This window comes from Chlorocebus sabaeus, chromosome 5, assembly GCF_047675955.1.
Source record: "Chlorocebus sabaeus isolate Y175 chromosome 5, mChlSab1.0.hap1, whole genome shotgun sequence".
Classification (NCBI taxonomy): domain Eukaryota; kingdom Metazoa; phylum Chordata; class Mammalia; order Primates; family Cercopithecidae; genus Chlorocebus; species Chlorocebus sabaeus.
Window position 1 is genome coordinate 69510413 of NC_132908.1, and position 19127 is coordinate 69529539.

Below are 19127 nucleotides of genomic sequence, written 5' to 3' on the forward strand. Positions count from 1 at the left end.
AGAAAAATTTAGGAGAAATTCACAGAGTACTTTCCGAGAAACCGATTGGATCTTCAATTTAGAATTTCAGAATTACAATGGCTGTTATGAATCCCCACTATACATTAGGCACTTTGCATGCACTAAATCTTCATAACTACTTGGTAGATTTTAATCTCTATCTCACAGCTTAAGAACGAAAGGCTTAGATCAAGTAACTTGCACAGGGGTATAGAGCTAAAGAAGGGCAGAGTGGAGATCTGGAATCAGGTTGGCTGACTCCAAATTTGGTTCATTGGCCACAAAACTACCATCACTGAAAGAACGAAAAGAAAAATACAAAACAAACAACGAAAAGGAAAAGAAAATGTTACCTTTTAAAAGTTTTTTTTCTGAATCAGCCTTGCAAATAAATCATAAAACGGCTCGCAGGCCATATTACTGCTTGAAGCAGAGCTCCAGGAGGAGGAAAGGGAATTAAAACATGGTTGGGAGGTGAGCTGACGTTTTGTACGAGGTTGGGTTGAATTTGCTTAAGAAGGTCGCACGCATCTCTGATAAGGAAGAGAAAAGGCCTTGCCAAGGTGAGTATTCTCAACAGTTCGTTCAACTGCTTGGCCAGTGAGGGAAGTTACAAGAGCCACCCTGGGCAGAGGGCAGCGTCCTGTCACAATTGACAGGTGCCGGCGCCACCTGCTTCTTCCTCCTGCGGGTTTCTTAGAGGGCGGGGAAAGCAGCAAATAACCCTCCTTGCGCTCTAGTCCTCCAAGCCTAGGGCGGCGGGCAGTGGAGGCCCTGCGCCCTGCGGTGGCGCCAGGTTATGCCACGCGGGCCGCGGCTGGGATGCGGCTTGGCGGCGCCCGGGCCACTCGGCGCCCGCAGCTACGCAAGTCCAGCGAGGCTGCGGAAGGGGCGGGTCCGGCGAGGCTGCGGGAGGGGCGGGGCTGGCGAGCCGCCGGAGGGGCGGAGCCGGAGGGCCGCGGGGGGCGGGGCCGCCGGCTGCTCGCGCGCGCCGCCGAGGTTCCGCACGCCGTCGCGCGGGCCCGGCGTCCCTGTGCAGCCTGGGCCGCCGATGGGGGAGGTGGAGCCGGGGCCCGCGGGCCCCCTGGAGCCCTCGGAGCCGCCCGAAGCGCCGGCGAGCCGCCGGCCAGGAGGGATCCGGGTCCTGAAGGTGAGGCGGGCGGACGGACGAGCGAGCCGGCGAGCGGGCAGGCGGACTAGGGAGGGAACGAGGGAGGGTAGAGGCCGCTGCCGCCTCCGCCCCCGCCCCGCGCGTGGCTGAGGCAGCCGGCGACCCCCGCCCGACGTCAATCAGTCGGCCGACCCACCTCCGGCTGGGGACGCCGAGGCCTCCGCGCCGCGCCCCCGTCCAGGCCTCGGCCGCCTCGGTCGCCTCGGTCCCCTGCTGCTGCCCATCCCTGGCCGCGCGCCGCCCGCCTCGCAGGCCCACGCCTTCGGGCTGCCGGCAGCCGCCGCCCACCCGGACCCTTCGCCGCCCCCGCCTGCCTCACCGGGCTCGGGGCCCGGAGGCCGGCTCCTGGCACAGGAGCAGGGCTGGAAGTACGCAGGGCTTTCTCCTCTCCCGGACACCTGAAGACATCACCCCAGCAGGAGAATGGCGGCGGCGATTGGCCGGCGCCGCGGAGGGCTCGGGGCCGCGCCGGGTGGAGCCGGCTCCTCTGCCCTCTGGGCTCGCTACGCGAGGTGCCGGCTGGGAAGGAGGACCCGCCCCGCTTGGAGAGAGAATTCCCGCTGGAGCTGCGTCGCGGGGACTCGCTGGGCGTGATGTGGAAGGGAGGAGGGGCCGGGCCGAAAGGGGCATTCCTGCTCGCGGCAGCGGGGCCCACTGCCCAGGGAGACGGAATGGGGGAGCCGTTATGCAACAGGCAGCTAGCGGGGCTTCTTGGCAGGAACTGGGGGAGTGGGAGGATATGAAAACAGATGCAGGCAAGAGGGGAGTGGAACCTTGAAGGTGATGACAAGTAAGTTTAAATACGAAGGAATGCACAAGGTGGGGTGGCGATAGTGGGGAGGAGAAGATGGTAAAAGGGAGGGGTTGTGCGAGGCTGACTGGGTGGAGTTTTTTACTAGCGTTTGACAGAGTTGCAGAGAAATTTTTCTGTAGGTCAAATATGTAAACTAAATGTCCTTACGCAGGTGGAATGGAATTCCTTCTAGAGTTCTACATGAGGAATTCAGGATATGAAACTTGCCCAGTAGAAGGATGGAAAGGACAGAAAATTTAGATTTGATGTGTTTCAAAAATACATTGCAAAACAATGAAAACGTATGATGTTAAAAATACATTAAGTAGTAGTTTATTGGGATTGAGGTTGAGCAGTATTTCCATGTTATGAAGGTTGTTAGTACGATGTCACAAAGATGGGAACACGGAAAAACAATAATAGAACCTGGTGAATCCATGGAAAACCATAAACTGTAAAATTTAAAACATTTTTTGTGCTATTGCCTCTCAACAATTTTTTTCTTTTATTTATTTATTTTTTTTGAGACACCTCACTCTGTCACCCTGGCTGGAGTGCAGTGACTTGATCTCTGCAATCTCTGCCTCCAGGGTTCAAGCGATTTTCCTGCCTCAACCTCCTGAGTAGTTGGGATTACGGGTGCCTGCCACCACACCCCGCTGATTTTTTTGTATTTTTAGTAGAGACAGGGTTTTGCTATGTTTCCCAGGCTGGTCTTGAACTCCTGATCTCCAGTGATCCGCCCGCCTTGGCCTCCCAAAGTGCTGGGATTACAGGCATGAGCCACCGCGCTCGGCCTCATACAGAAGTTTTCTTAAGTAGCCGAGTGGTTGAATTTTGTGCCAAGTGATGCTGGAAAAGAAGTAGTACAGTAGAAGACTCTGAATTGGAAAGAGTCATCTCCCACCCATTTTTCTCCGAAGACCCTTCAGAAACTTCGTTCTTTTTTGTAACTCTTTTATACCTCATACCAAATCATGAACATCATTATTGTCAAATAATACAGATATTCGTCAAAAGACTAATATAACTAAGCCAGTCTAAGCCAGACTAGATCCAGTTCCATCTATCCTGGGATACTGGAAAATTGCCTTCAAAATGTGCCCCCAGATTGATTTAGTGAATTGGTGGACCATAGGTTTGTAAGTTTTCCAGATGTTTCCTACAATTTGGGGTTTATGGTTTTTTAGTAATGATTAACTGTTTTTTACTCAGCTTATAGAAGATATGAAGTTACAACTAATATCGGTGTGTGCCATGAGATTCATTTTTTTTTTTCCAAGAATAGTTTTGGGTGCTTAGCAAAGTATGTATAAACAATTAATGCCAAAAAATAAACTTAAAAAGATGTTTTTTAGAGACATAACCTTATTGTGTAGCACAGGCTACACAATAGTTCAGTGGTGTGATCACAGCTCACTGCAGGCTCAAACTCCTGAGCTCAAGTACCTCAGCCTCCCAAGTAGTTACGACTATAGGCACATGCTTGGCTAATTTTGATTTTTATTTTTGTACAGATAGAGTCTTGCTATGTTGGTCTCAAACTCCTGGCCTCAAGTGATCCTCTTAACGTTGAGCTCTCAAAGCACTAGAATTACAGGCATGAGCCACTGCACCCAGCCCAAAAACGTTATTATTATTATTATTTTTTTGAGGCAGAGCCTCTCTTGCCCAGGCTAGAATGCAATGGCGCGATCATGGCTCACTGCAGCTTCTACCTCGTGGGCTCAAGTGATCCTTTTTCCTCAGCTTCCTGAGTCGCTGGGATCACAGGCACATTTTTTTGTTTGTTTGTTTTTTGTTTTTGAAGTAGAGATGCGGTCTCACCTTGTTGCCTAGGCTGGCCTTGAACTCCTGGTCTCAAAGGCTCTCTCACCTCGGCATCCCAAAGTGCTGGGATTACAGGCATGAGCCATCGCACGCTGCCCCAAAACATTTTTAAAGCACTGACATATTCTTCCTCTATCTCATCCCACCCCTCCGCACCCCTTTCACAATATTTCATAACGTGTATATTCCCAGATATAATAAGTCTATATTGTTTTACAATAGTTTCAAATGCAGAAACATCTTCCACCTGAGAGTATTTAACATTTTTTTTTCTTTTGTTTTGTTTTTTTTTTTTGAGATGGAGTTTCACTCTTGTTGCCTAGGCTGGAGTGCAATGGCACGATCTTGGCTCACCGCCTCCCAGGGATTACAGGCATGTGCCACTATGCCCGTCTAATTTTGTATTTTTAGTAGAGACAGGATTTCTCCATGTTGGTCAGGCTGGTGTCAAAGTCCCGGCCTCGGATGATCCACCCGCCTCAGTCTCTCAAAGTGCTGGGATTAAAGGCGTGAGCCACTGCACCCGGCCATATTTCACATTCTTACAGAACTAACTGAATATGGAGAGTTACTTTACCAGACCCTGTTTATACCATGTATATTTTTTTATTGTATGTGAATGTGTAATAGTATATCACCTTTGGACTGATCATTGCCCTCATAGATCAGCTTTATTTTTAGAGTTAAAAGTATAAAACTGGGCTGGGAACAGTGGCTCACATCTGTAATCCCAACACTTTGGGAGGCCGAGGCGGGTGGATCACTCGAGGCCAGGAGTTTGAGACCAGCCCGGCCAATGTAGTGAAACCCATAGTGAAACATAGTGAGAAAAATATATATTGTTTTAAAAATTAGCTAGGCATGGTGTTATACCCCTGTAATCTCAGCTACTCAGGAGGCTGAGGCAGGAGAATCGCTTGAACCTGGGTGGCGGAGGTTGCAGTGAGCCGAGATCTCGCCACGGCGCTCCAGCCTGGGCAACAGAATGAGACACTGTCTCAAAACAAACAAACAAAAGTATAAAATTGAAGCAGTGGGTACTTAATTAATGGTTTACCCTCAAGACTTCTGCTTTCTAGAAAGATTTTTTTTTTTCTCTGAGACGGAGTCTTGCTCTGTTGCCCATGCTGGAGTGCAGTGGCGCAATCTCAGCTCACTGCAAGCTCCGCCTCTCAGTTTCATGCCATTCTCCTTCCTCAGCCTCCCGAGTAGCTGGGACTACAGGCACCTGCCACCACGCCCAGCTAAGTTTTTGTATTTTTAGCAGAGATGGGGTTTTACTGTGTTAGCCAGGATGGTCTCGATTTGACCTCGTGATCCACCCGCCTCGGCCTCCCAAAGTGCTAGGATTACAGGCGTGAGTCACTGTGCCCGGCCTTTTTTTTTTTTTTTTTTTAAAGACCAAGTCTCCCTCTGTCACCCAGGCCGGAGTGCAGTGGCATGATCTTGGCTCACTACAGTCTCTACCTCCTGTGTTCAAGTGATTCTGCTGCCTCAGCCTCCAGAGTAGCTGGGATTACAGGCACGTGTGCCACCACGCCCGGTTAATTCTCTTGTATTTTTAATAGAGACAGGGTTTCACTATGTTGGCCAGGCTGGTCTTGAACTCCTGACCTCAGGTGATCCCGCCTGCCTCAGCCTCCCAGAGTGCTGGGATTACAGGCATGAGCCATTGCACCCGGCTAGAAAGATCTTTTTTTTTTTTTTTTTTTTTTTTGAGACGGAGTCTTGCTCTGTAGCCCGGGCTGGACTGCAGTGGCCGGATCTCAGCTCACTGCAAGCTCCGCCTCCCGGGTTTATGCCATTCTCCTGCCTCAGCCTCCGGAGTAGCTGGGACTACAGGCGCCCGCCACCTCGCCCGGCTAGTTTTTTGTATTTTTAGTAGAGACGGGGTTTCACTGTGTTAGCCAGGATGGTCTCGATCTCCTGACCTCGTGATCCGCCCGTCTCGGCCTCCCAAAGTGCTGGGATTACAGGCTTGAGCCACCGCGCCCGGCTAGAAAGATCTTTAAATCTTAAATACGTTCTTTGTATACTTGTTGGATGTGAGAGGTGATTGTAATTGTGTTCCCTTTTAAATAAATTTGTGATAACAGTTCTATAAGAGTGAGGGGAAAATAGTTTTCTCAACCTAGCAATTCCAGTAAAATGGTGATTCTAAAAGTTGAAAGCACCTCAGAGGACAGTGTCATCTGCAGTCCTGGCTGCTAGGAAGGTTTTTCCAGCAGGTCACTGATGTGTTAAGCAGTGGAGCAAGACATTCTTGAGAAGAAGGAAACACTAGGCAATTCAGCAGTGGCTAATAATAGCTAAACAGTCCATCTAGATTGTTGCTATAAGCCTTTGCTTTGCTTAATATCCAGGCCTTTTAAGTGCCCATTGGTCAGGTTTAAGAGAATGATATCTACTGAAATTGTAACTTAGCAGTTTATCTTTTTAGGGTGGAGTATATCATGTAAACAGGAGATAGATCCTTTGAGGTAAATGATGACCAACAGCATGTATATTTTGTTGTTGTTTTAATCTTTATTTTATTTCATTTTAATTTTTTTAGAGACGCAGTTTCACTCTGTTGCCCAGGCTGGTCTTGAACCCCTGGCCTCAAGTGATCCTCCCGTCTTGGCCTCCTGAAGTGCTGGGATTGCAGGCATGTATTTTTTTTGTTGTTATTTTTGTTCTGTTTTTTTTTTCCTTTTTTTTTGGAGATAGAGTCTTGCACTGTCGCCCAGGCTGGATTGCATTGGCGTGATCTAGGCTCACTGTAACCTCCACCTCCCAGATTCAAGTGATTTCCGTGCCTCAGCCTCCCAAGTATTTGGGATTACAGGCACCTGCCACCATGCCCAGCTAATTTTTGTGTATTTTTAGTAGAGACGGGTTTTCATTATGTTGATCAGGCTGGTCTCGAACTCCTGACCTCGTAATCTGCCTGTCTTGGCCTCCCAAAGTGCTGGGATTGCAGGCATGAGCCACTGTGCCCAGCCGAATGTATGTTTTGATAATGTAAAGTTCCTTACGGAATTTATAATCTAGGGTAAATATTTATGTGCTAAAAATGACTGTTAAAAATCATCACAGGGCCAGGCGTGATGGCTCATGCTTGTAATCCCAGCACTTTGGGAGGCCAAGGTGGGTGGATCACGAGGTCAGGAGATTGAGACCATCCTGGCTAGTACGGTGAAACCCCGTCTCCACTAAAAAAACAAAAACTTAGCCAGGTGTGGTGGCGGGCGCCTGTAGTCCCAGCTACTCGGGAGGCTGAGGCAGGAGAATGGTGTGAACCCAGGAGGCGGAGCTTGCTGTGAGCCGAGATTGTGCCACTGCACTTCAGCCTGAGCGACAGAGCGAGACTTCATCTCAAAAAAAAAAAAAAAATTCTCACAGAAGAAAAATCAGGCCTGGTGTGGTGGCTCGTGCTTGTAATCCCAGCACTTTGGGAGGCTGAAGCAGGAGGATTGCTTGAGTTCAGAAGTTCAAGACCAGCCTGGGCAACATAGCAAGACCCCTTTTTTTTGTATTAAAAAAATACAAAAAATTAGCTGGGTGTGGTGGCATGTGCCTGTAGTCCCAGCTACTCTGGAGGCTAAGGCTTTAGTATCACTTGAGATCAGGAGTTCGAAGCTGCAGTGGGCTATGATCACGCCACTGTAGTCCAGGCTGGGTGACAGAGGGAGACCTCATCTCAAAACAAAGAAACAAAACTTCCTGGGGTCTTCCTTGACTTTTCTAAGATTTAGAAGGTCAGTGGACCATTATTTGACCTTAGAAAGTTTTTCTTTTTTTTTTTTTTTTGAGACGGAGTCTTGCTCTGTTGCCCAGGCTGGAGTGCAGTGGAGCCATCTCAGCTCACTACAAGCCTCGCCTCCCTGGTTCACACCATTCTCCTGCGTCAGCCTCCTGAGTAGCTGGGACTACAGGCGCCTGCTACCACGCCCGGCTGATTTTTTTTGTATTTTTAGTAGAGACAGGGTTTCACCGTGTTAGCCAGGATGACCTCGATCTCCTGACCTCGTGATCTGCCTGCCTCAGCTTCCCAAAGTGCTGGGATTACAGGCATCAGCGGCCGTGCCCGGCAACCTTGGAAAGTTTTCTGAAGAAGACTTTTTTGTTGATTATGTGGAACAGTGTCTGCTTATTCTTTCTTCTCCACTGAGTACAGAATGCAGAGCTTCGTATAAATATTGCTGTACTGTATGGAATACTGTTTTCAGATGGTCCGGTTAATCTTTCCAAAATATTAAAAATGAGGAATATTTAACATTTAGCAGTATTTACCTGCTAAATATTTAACTATTAGCAATATTTGACTATTTAGTGGTTAAAATTATTTAGTAGTACAAATACGATGGTGCCTATGTTTACACAGTGAGCACTTGAATGCCCTTTCATTCAGAGATGTTCAGCTTTGAGAAAATGCATTTGGTGAGAAAACTAGTTCTCACTTGTAGCAGGGGTTTATCCTACTTCTGTAGTTAGAATCAATAATCCTCATGGTTTTGAATAGCAATGCCTGAATCCCCAAGATCTGCAAAACAGTCAGTTTTCCTGAGTTCGTCTGCATTTAAACAATAAAGCCATTCTTACTCTGGTTTTTCTTTCTTCCCACATAGAAATACCTGCTAACTTTTCATTCCTCTTTCTCCACCATCTTTAGAAATGTATTACCTTCAAATATTTAATCTTAGTAATTATAAAAATATTTGCTGTATTTATAGGTATTTCTATTTTCCAGTGAGGAATACTACTAAAAGTATTTTATTTACTCCCATTCACTTTGCAGCTGCTGCAAATATGTAGGGTTCTCCATAGAAATGGGGATTTTTTCCCCCCAAGTTTGTTCAGCTTCTTGCCAGAGCTAATTGGATTAAAGTACAGATTGGGAATAAATTTCTATGATGTCAGCTGAGTTCTGCAAACACTCCTGTGTCACCCAGGTGTTGACCTGCTAGAAGTGGAGAAGAGGAAGAAAAATAAATAAATAAAACCCATTGTCATAGATGTGGTATTAGAGGTGTATTCAGGGTGAAGAAGTTCTTAATTCTGTCTAGGTAATTCGTTAGTTCTATCTAGTAAAAATGTCTGGTAGTCATTAATTCTGTCTAGGGAGAATGAGGATAGGAGATATGGAAGGCTCCATAGAGAAGGTGATGCCTGAGTAGGATTTTGAAGAACAATTTGTCATGGATGAGGTGCAAGTTGAAGAAGGATATTTCAGACAAGCCACAGAATTGTGGTGTACTTGGTGTGTCTGGAGAGCTGCAAGTAGTTGGATGTGATTGAAACATGGAGTAAAGGGCAGCAGTAGGGAATGAAGCTGGAGAGGTGCAGCTGTGGAAGTGTCAGTGGAAATTTCTTTTTTATCAAAAAGAACAGACATAGCCCATCATAAAAATAGAGCAGGCAAATGTTGATCTTTAGAAACTTGTTATATTGCCTGTAGAAATTGTTTTTGCTTTGAGATAACTTTGCAATATATGAATTTCACATACTTAAATTATCAAATGCGACATTAATTTGTTTTGTTTTAAACAGTGCAAGAATAGAAAGTATATTTGTGCAGTATTGTGCCGACATTGCACTTGGCTTATTTGGGATGTAAAGTAAAGGGTTAGGACCCTAGAGAGACACACATTTTCATAAGGAGACATGTCCAAAAATGTTTATTGCTTAATTGTTTCTAGCAGTGAAAAATTGGAAGCAAACTAAATGCTGTCAGCAGGAGAGTGGATAAAGTTTGGTGTATTTGTATAAGGGAATATTATTCAAATGAATGAACTGGGTATAAACACAGTTGTATCTCTAAAGCAATATTGAACTAAATAAAATTACAGGGTGAAGCATAAGTATTGTTAAGGATTAGATGAAGTTTAAATTAGATAAGACAATACTATGTATGGTTTATAGATAAAAGTTTTTGCTTTTTTTTTTTTGAGATGGAGTCTCACTGTCACCTACACTGGAGTGCAGTGGCACAATCTCGGCTCACTGCAACCTCCTGGGTTCAAGTGATTCTCCTACCTCAGCCTCCCAAATAGCTGGGATTACAGGCACGTGCCACCACACTCGGCTAATGGCTAATTTTTTTTCTTTCTTTTTTTTTTTTTTTTCATTTTTAGTAGAGACAGGGCTTCACCATGTTGGCCAAGCTGGTCTTGAATTCCTGACCTTAAATGATTCACTCACCTGGGCCTCCTAAAGTGCTGGGATTACACGTGTGAGCCACCTTGCCCAGCCTAACGTTTCTTTTTTTTGAGATGGAGTCTTGCTCTGTCACCCAGGCTGGAGTACCGTGGCACTGTCTTGGCTCACTGAAACCTCTGCCTTCCAGGTTCAAGCAGTCTTCCCACCTCAGCCTCCCAGGTAGCTAGGATTACAGACGTGTGTCACCACGGCTGGCTAATTTTTTTGTATTTTTTAGTAGAGATAGGGTTTCACCATGTTGGCCAGGCTGGTCTCGAATTCCTGACCTCAAGTGATCCACCCGCCTTGGCCTCCCAAAGTGCTGGGATTACAGATATAAGCCACTGTGCCCAGGCAAAATACTGAAATTTCTATTTTTGAGAGACAAGGTCTCGCTGTGTCACCCAGATAGGATTGCAGTGGCACAATCACAGCTCACTGCAACCTCAAACTCCCAGGCTTAATCTGTCCTCCACCTCAGCCTCCCAAGTAGCTGGGACTACAGGCATGTGCCACCATGCCTGGCTAATATAAAAAAAAATTTGTAGAGATGGGATGTTGCTATCTTACCCAGGCTAGTCTTGAACTCCTGGCCTCAAGCAGTCCTCTCATCTTGTCCTCTCAAAGTGCTGGGTTTACAGGCCTGAGCCACTGCAACCCACTGTTTTGTTATTCTTGACACGTTTTGAAAAACACAAGAGAGGGTCAAAGAAGATGATGGATAGAAACACAGCAGTAAAGAAAATTAAGTTATCTGAGTTAATAATGAATGAGCATGACAGCTGTAAAGTGCGCCACAAAAGGAGGGGATACATGAACAGAGTGTTGGGGAATATAAAGTAGAGAGAGGTGGGGTGAGGACTGAAATGTTTAATTCAGTCAGATGTTCTAGCTAACGATTTCTTTCTCTTGATATTTTTTAGAGAAATATGAAACGCAATGGGAGCAGAAATTGTTTGAATAGGAGAAGTAGGTTTGGTTCTCGAGAAAGAGACTGGCTAAGAGAAGATGTAAAGAGAGGCTGTGTTTACCTTTATGGAGCAGACAGTACCACTGCCACTACAACCACCACCACCTCCTCTTCCTCTTCCTCCTCCTCCTCTTCCTCTGACTTACATCTCGTCCTTTGCACTGTAGAGACACCAGCATCGGAAATATGTGCTGGAGAGGGAAGAGAAAGTCTTTATTTACAGCTTCATGGAGACCTGGTCAGGTGAGGTCTCAGTTTTACCACTCTAATTCTACTGTAATATAAACAATGTTTCTGCTTAGAACTGGACTTTAGGATTTTAATTCTGCCGGAACTAGTGTTGGTTATGGACTCACTGGGCCTCAAGATTTGTCCTTGGAAGGCTGACTTTATGAATCTTGAATTTAAAAACTACTGACCAAGGAAAATTTGAGAGTTCTTTGATTTGGAATACACCATAGGTCAGATATCTAAATTTAAAAATAAGTATTTTAAAAGTTAAATTTCTTTGGCTGGGCATGGTGGCTCATGCCTGTAATCCCAGCACTTGGGGAGGCTGAGGTGAGTGTATCACTTGAGGTCAGGAGTTCGAGACCAGCCTGGTCAACATGGCGAAACCCTGCCACTACTAAAAATATAAAAATTAGGCATGGGGGTGCACACCTGTAATCCCAGCTAGTCAGGAGGCTGAGACATGAGAATCTCCTGAACCTGGGAGACTGAGGTTGCGTTGAGCCGAGATTGGGCCACTGCACTCCAGCCTGGGTGACAGAGCAAGACTCTGTCTCAAAAAAAAAAAAAAAAAAAAGTTGTTTTTTTTTTGAAAAGTGTAAATAGAATGAAATTTTAAAAAGGGTATAGAGTGAGATGTACTTTTCTGTCCCCCATTCCTCAACTACCCAAGCCTGTTTTTGAAGATAGTTATTACCAGCTTCTTACGCATGCTAGGAGTATTCTGTTTAATTGTAAGCATGTATGTGCCCATGCATGAGTATGTCTCTACATGTATTATAAATTTTAAAACTCTGGTGCTGTGTGCAACACATTATTGACTTAATATCTTTTAGATATCTTTCCATGTTAATATTTATATAGTTGTCATTTATTTAATGGCTGCAATAGTGTTCAATTTTGAGTCTACTATAATTTTAGCCAATCTTCTATTAATGGACATTCAGGTTGTTACCAGTTCTTTGCTACTACAAGAAGTGCTGCAGTGAGTATCCATGTACCTGTGGTATCTCTCATATGTGAGAGTCTGTATGATAAACTCCTGGAAGTGGAACAGCTGGGTCAAAGGATATGAACATTTTTAATTTTCATAGTTACTGTCAAATTCCTCTTCATAGAAGTTATATTTCCATCAGAAATATGAAAGTATATCTGTTTCCCCCTCACTTTCTCAAAAACATGTTAGTATTAAATTTTATATATAAATAGAGACATACACATGCATGAGCTCAGACTTGCTCGTAAATAGAAATGATTGTTAACAGTTTTAAAATTAGAGAATCATAAAGTCAGCATTCCGGGCCAAGTGACTTAGATTTCTGCAAATGTGATAGGAATTTTGTTGTTTTGTTATTTTAATTTTCATTTATCTTAATGAGCATATTTTCATGGGTTTAAAAGCCGTTTATGTCTTGAAAAATTTTTATATAAATGTGAAGGAACTATTTTTATAACAGTCTTATACTATGCATGTGAACTCTTTCATTCAGCTTTTTAAAGAAAATCACTGTTAGTTCTTTGAATTAGATGTCAAATAAGAGCTCTTTAAATGCCTGACCATGATTTTTCTCTCCTCCCTATTTCCTGTCATTAAAAAAATGTCTTGAAACAGAATTCAAAGCTGTGGATTTAATACTGTTGAAAGTGAAAAGGAAGCTCCCACTTACACCTTAGAAGTGTGGTAATAATAGTAACACCTTTAGCTGAGCTAAAATTTGATGTCATTTTTAAAGTCTAAACGGAGATCTACTATGTGTTCTTTTTAGGATTTGGACTAATTCCTGAAAAAGTAGATTAGCATTTGAATGTTTTCCTTGTTCACCAGTTAACTACATTTGCTAAATCCATTTGTAAAACGAAAGGATCAGACAGGGTGATCCTTAGGCTTTTCTAAATCTTAACACTGACTCTGATCTAATTTTATCAGGTGGAAAGCCTTGACCTAGATTATATCTGGTAGTGGTTGATTAACTTATTTAAGTGTATGACGTATTCATTTGTGTAGTAATGTTTATGTATACAAAGATACTAGAAATATGAAGAAAACCCCACTGGAATTGACTTGCTACTAGTAGTTGTGTAGTTAAGAATCTGAATATGATAGTTTATTTACTTATGTGAATCTCAACTGTACTTAAAAGTGAGGAGGTTGTTTCTTTTTAGCCCTGTAGCCTTCATCATTTATAATGAAATAGCCCTTTGAAGGTATAATTGATTAGAAAATAATGAAAACACTATTGAACTGTGGTTTCAAAGAGTAAATATATTTTCATTGCTGGAGTAGGAGCTCAATAACTTTTATCCAGCTAAGGATGATGATGATGGTAGATTTCAGCTGACATTAAGTGCTTTCATGTGTTAGTGTGCTTAGTGCTTTATGCGCATTTTCTCATTAAATCTTCACAGTAACTCCAAGGGAGTTAGTATCATTACTTTTAGATGAGGAAGATTGAGTCCTTGAGGGAGATTCAGTAACCTGCTCAGGGTCAGGCAGGTACTGCCCTGCAGTTGGAATGCCTGAATCATTCAAGGTAGATGATGGACTTCGTTCTAAGTAAAGGCCAGCTGTGACAGAGGAACTGGCACAGCAGCGACCTTTCCTCAGTTTCACTATTTAATCGCACTTATTTCAAGATCGTTTTTGATCTGTTACTCAGCTGTTTCTTGTTTATGATCAGTCTTACATTATCTAATCAAGGGAGTAAGTACTTTCTTCTAATAGCCCTTTATCAGCTAATTGACAATCTAAGGCATTATCTTTTTAAGGAACTTTTTGCTGATTACTGAAGTATGTTCACCAAAGAAATTTTGGAAAATTAAAAAGCATAAAGAGAAATGATAATAATCAATGCTTATGCTTTATGTAAATTACCTCATTTAATCCTCACAACCATCTTGTGAGGTAAACACTGTCCCCATTTTATAAATGAGGAAAATAAGATTTCACAGGGTGAAGCATCTCATCTAAGTGCAATCAGCTACTAAGTGGTAGAGCTGGAGTTTGAATCCTGGCATTCTGACACTACATCTGTCTTCTGTATTGCCTCCCCATAGTAACATTATTTTTCCCCAGATCTTTTTTCAATTCCACATACTTTTAAATATTTATGTATTTGGGCTCATATATTCAGTTTTATATCCTGTCTACTTAGTGGATCGTCTTAATTTCTTTCTGTCTTTTTTTTTTTTTTTTTGAGACGAAGTTTCACTCTTGTGGCCCAAGAGGCTGAAGTGCAGTGGTGTGATCTCAGCTCACTGCAACCTCTACCTCCCAGATTCAAGTGATTCTCCTGCCTCAGCCTCCCAAGTTGCTGGGATTACAGGCATGAATCGCCATACTTGGCTAATTTTTTGTATTTTTAGTAGAGATGGGATTTCTCCATGTTGGGCAGCCTGGTCTTGAACTCCTGACCTCAGGTGATCTACCCGCCTCGGCCTCCCAAAGTGCTGGGATTACAAGCGTGAGCCACCGTGCCCGACTGGATCATCTTAATTTCATGGTGTCATTAGAAATTCTTTAGACACCAGTTTTAATAGTTACAGAATATTCCTCTGTATGGATACACTATAAGTTGAAACATAATATGCAATAATGGTTTGGAGGTTGGATTCTGGAATGAGAGTGTGTGGGTTCAAATCCTGGCTTCGACAGTTACTATACAGGTTATATATAATGCTGTGTGCTTCAGTGTAGTAATCTGTAAAATGGAAGATGGTAATATTTACATTATTGAGTTGTCATGAGGATTAAATTAATTATACGTGATATGAAGATTAAATGAATTAATACTTGTAGTGCTGCTTAAACTGTCCACCTGTGGGGCTTGTTCACATACAGATTCTGTTTCAGTAGGTTTAGGTGGGGCCTGAGAATGTACATTTCAATTAAGCTCCTAAGAGATGTACTGTACTTCAAATAGCAAGGAAGTAAAGTACTTCGATTGATGTCTGGCACCTAACAAGTGCTCGTAAATATTACCTATTTCAGTTGTTTGAAATCATGCAACTCTTAGAAGTGGTGTTGCTTTGACTAAACCATTGCCTATAAATTGTCACACTGCTGATTTCCCTAGGCTAGGTCCTGGAAATGGGATTACTGGGATTAAAATTACCCCACATTTTCTCTGAGTTATTCATTACTACTTTTTTTTTTTCCAACCATGAGTTATCACTCAAATATAACTCAAGATTATTACTAATTTATAGAATTTTAGCTCTTGAAGAAACCTTAGAGAGACCATCTGCTGGTGAAACTAAATCTACCCTACAGTCGTCCCACCTTGCCATTTGGAAATGTGTGTGGGGACAGGGTTTTTGGGTTGTCATAACTGCTGGGAGGAATTACAGAATTTAGGTGGCAAGGGCCAGAGAGGCTTATTGAAATGTGTGTGTGCCAGGTGCAGTGGCTCAAGTCTGTAATCCTAGCACTTAGGGAGGCCGAGGCAGGAGGATCGCTTGGGCTCAGGAGTTCTAGATCAGCCTGGGCAACATGGTGAAACCCTGTTGCTACCAAAAATATTAATACAAAAAATTAGCCAGGCATGGTGATGCACACTTGTGGTTCCAGTGCACGCAGTACTTGGGAGGCTGAGGTAGGAGAATCGCTTGAGCCTGGGAGGCGGAGGTTGCAGTGAGCCAAGATTGCACCACTGCATTCCAGCCTGGGCGACAGAGAGATCCTGTCTCAGAAAAAAAGAAAAAGAAAAATGTGTATCGGACAACCCTGTACAGCCAAGGATTTTCCTGCCCCAAAAGTCAGAAACTTCCCCATTAGGAAACACTGAGGCCATTACCCGTTGTTTAATAAATGTGAAAATAGACTCAGAGGGTTCAGGTTGAAAGCACATTCCTGCAGCTGGCTGATGATAAATTGGTCTTGTCTCTCAATATGCTGCTGCTTACAATTAAAATATTTGGCTTGACTTTTCTATTGAACTGTTTTGAGTGATAAAAATGACTCACTAGTGAAGCTTAGTGTAATCATTGCCTCCTGTCTGAGAAGTTGTTAAGATCATTTGTGATAACATGGATTGCCCTTTGGCTGATGGTCATATACTTTTATTCTTAGTCATCAAAATAACCAAGAGTTTTTCTTTTTTTAATTTTTATTTTTTCATTAATCAGATGAGAAGAGAAACTAAGATTTCTGAATAGTCAGTAGCTATCTTTTAAAATTATTTTAGAACCAATAGGGTGTGTATAACAGAAAATAGCGCACTTGGGATTTAGGATGCTGAGTTCTGATTCCCGTTTGCTGAGTCACTAAAATTTTGTTTGCCATATTTTGAAATTATAAAGGTGGAATGAAAAATTCTGTTTTAGGATGTGTACTGAACTGATTACCACTGAATGGGGAAAAGGAGTTTTTTTCCCTACATATTTTTGTACTATTTAAAAATTTTTAAAGAGTGCTTTATATGTTACAAAATTGGAATATAGGTAAATAATTTATTTTGAAACATTTTTTATCCATTTTAAAACTTCCGAAATCAGCATATATATTAGAGTTGATGGTAGGTTACAGTTTAATTGGCAGAATTTTTTAAAATTTATTTTTCTTTTTTAAAAAATATAGAGATTGAATCATGCTATGTTGTCCAGGCTGGAGTACTGTGGCTATTCACAGGCCCTATCATAACACACAACAACCTTGAACTCCTGGGCTCAAGTGATTCTCCTGTCTCAGCCTCCTGAGTAGCTGGGACTACAGGGGCACGCTACTGCACCTGGCTAGATTTTTCTCTTTTTTTTTGTTTTTGAGATGGAGTCTCACTCTGTTGTCCAATCTGGAGTGTAGTGACACAATCTCAGCTCACTGCAACCTCTGCCTCCTGGGTTCAAGTGATTCTCCTGCCTCAGCCTGCCGAGTAGCTAGGACTACAGGCACGCACCACCACTCCCAGCTAATTTTTGTATTTTTAGTAGAGATGGGGTTTCACCGTGTTGGCCAGGATGGTCTTGATCTCTTTGTCAAGCGCGTCTGTGTGAAGAGACCACCAAACAGGCTTTGTGTGAGCAATAAAGCTTTTTAATCACCTGGGTGCAGGTGGGCTGAGTCCAATAAAGGAGTCAGCAAAGGGAGATGGGGTGGGGCAGTTTTATAGGATTTGGGTGGGTAGTGGAAAATTACAGTCAAAGGGGGTTTTTCTCTTGTGGGCAGGGGTGGGGTTTACAAGATGCTCAGTGAGGGAGCTTCGGAGACTCATTACCCACGAGAAGGAATTCACAAGGTAATGTCATTAGTTAAGGCAGGAGCCGGCATTTTCACTTCTTTTGTGGTTCTTCAGTTGCCTCAGGCCATCTGGATGTATACGGGCAGGCTTGGACTCAGAGGCTTCACATTCTGGTCTTCTTATATTAATAAGAAACACAAAACAAAATAGTGGTGGGGTGTTGGGGTGGCAGAAATTTTTGTGGGTGGTATTGCAGCAGGATGAGCTGTGGACAAAACCCCTCAGACACTGAGGTAGTGAAGGGAATGGCTTTAATCAGCTGGGTGCATTGGCAGGCTAACGTCTTAAAATCCGAGCTCATCAGGTGCTCAGCTTCTGTCCCTTTTAAGGGCTCACAACTGGAAGGGGGTCCGTGTGAGAGGGTCATGATCGATAGAGCAAGCCAGGGGTTATGTGACAGGGGCTGCAAGTACTGGTGGTCAGAGTGAAACAGAACAGAATGGGAGGTTTCACGGTGTCTTTACATACAATGTCTGGAATCTATAGATAACATGAGTTGCTAGGTCAGGGATGGAATTTTAACTACCAGGCTTAGGTCAGGCAGGCCCAGGCCTGGTTTCCAGTCTGGTTCCTAGGCGCCGGGCTACCTGCCTTTAGTTTTGCTTCTCTTTCCTTTTCTGAGTATAAAACAATATAAAACAATATGAGAGAGTCTCTCTCTTCCCTTAGTATGGAGAGATAATGGGCGATGTTTCTCAGGGCTGCTTTGAGCGGGATTGGGGCGGCGTGGACACCTTAAAGAAAGGCTTTGACCTCGGTGACCTCGGGATTCGCGCACCGCTGCCTCCCAAAGTGCTGGTATTACAGGTGTGAGCCACTGTGCCCTGCTGATTTTTCTTTCTTAATGGTTATTCTGACACCAGCTGGCTTGCTGTAATACAGTTCTGACACTGACTGCCAGAGTTAGTGCAGACTTCACAAGTTAAAGGGCAAGGTCCCCAACAAGACTGCCCTTCAGACTCCAGCTGCACTTCTGACCAACTGTCTACAAAGAAGAACTTGGCAGAATTCAGGAAGGTGCAATACTTACAATTACAGTTTTAGCTTGATGCAAATCAGCACCAGCCAACTGAAGAGACATATAGGGTGAGGTCTAGAAGAGTCCCAAATATGGAACTTTGTGCCCTCTCCCAGTGGAATCAGGGCCTGTCACCCTCCTACCATATTGAGCAGTTCATCAACTAGAAAGCTCCACTGAGCTTCAGTACAATGTTTTTATTCGGGATTCTTTATGAATGCTTGATTGGTTGAATCTTTGACCTCATAATTCAACTCAATCTCCAGCCCCCTGTGCTTCCTCACCCAGGTCAGGGTGGCTCAGAGCCCCAACCCTCTAATCACATGGTGGTTGTCTTTTCTGGTGACCAGCCGCTGTCCTGAGTCTTCTCATCTCTTAGCATAAACTGAGGGGTGATCCAAGGGGCTCATGAATAACAAAGACACTCCTGTTATTTAGGAAATGCTAAGGATTACAGTCTTCTACCAGGCACCAGGGACAAAGACCAGCTGTATTCTTTATTATTCAGCAGTGGTGCATAAAAAATATTGTATCTTTTAAATCGTGATATATGGGACTTATCGAAATAATGGTAATTTTAAAATGTAACTCTTTTAGGTTTCTTGGTGTGAATAAGTTAACACAAGTGGTTTGAGCTCTCGTCTGTTTAAATTATTTTAACTATATATAAAATAATTTGGTTTGCCTAAAAAGAACCTAGG

General features: G+C 43.5%; 1 protein-coding gene across 3 annotated transcripts in view; it reads left to right on the forward strand.

Moving 5' to 3' along the window:
* Nucleotides 1–795: 795 nt before the first annotated feature.
* PHLPP2 (PH domain and leucine rich repeat protein phosphatase 2) overlaps nt 796–19127 on the forward strand; it is a 76957-nt gene continuing 58625 nt past the window's right edge. For 2 of the 3 annotated variants that reach the window (XM_007993714.3, XM_007993717.3), the window contains exons 1-2: nt 796–1150; nt 10898–11187. In XM_007993714.3, the coding sequence (XP_007991905.3) occupies nt 800–1150; nt 10898–11187 (641 nt within the window). In that variant the 5' untranslated portion in view covers nt 796–799. The remainder of the gene's footprint in view (nt 1151–10897; nt 11188–19127) is intronic. The other variant, XM_007993719.3, reaches the window with a different exon arrangement.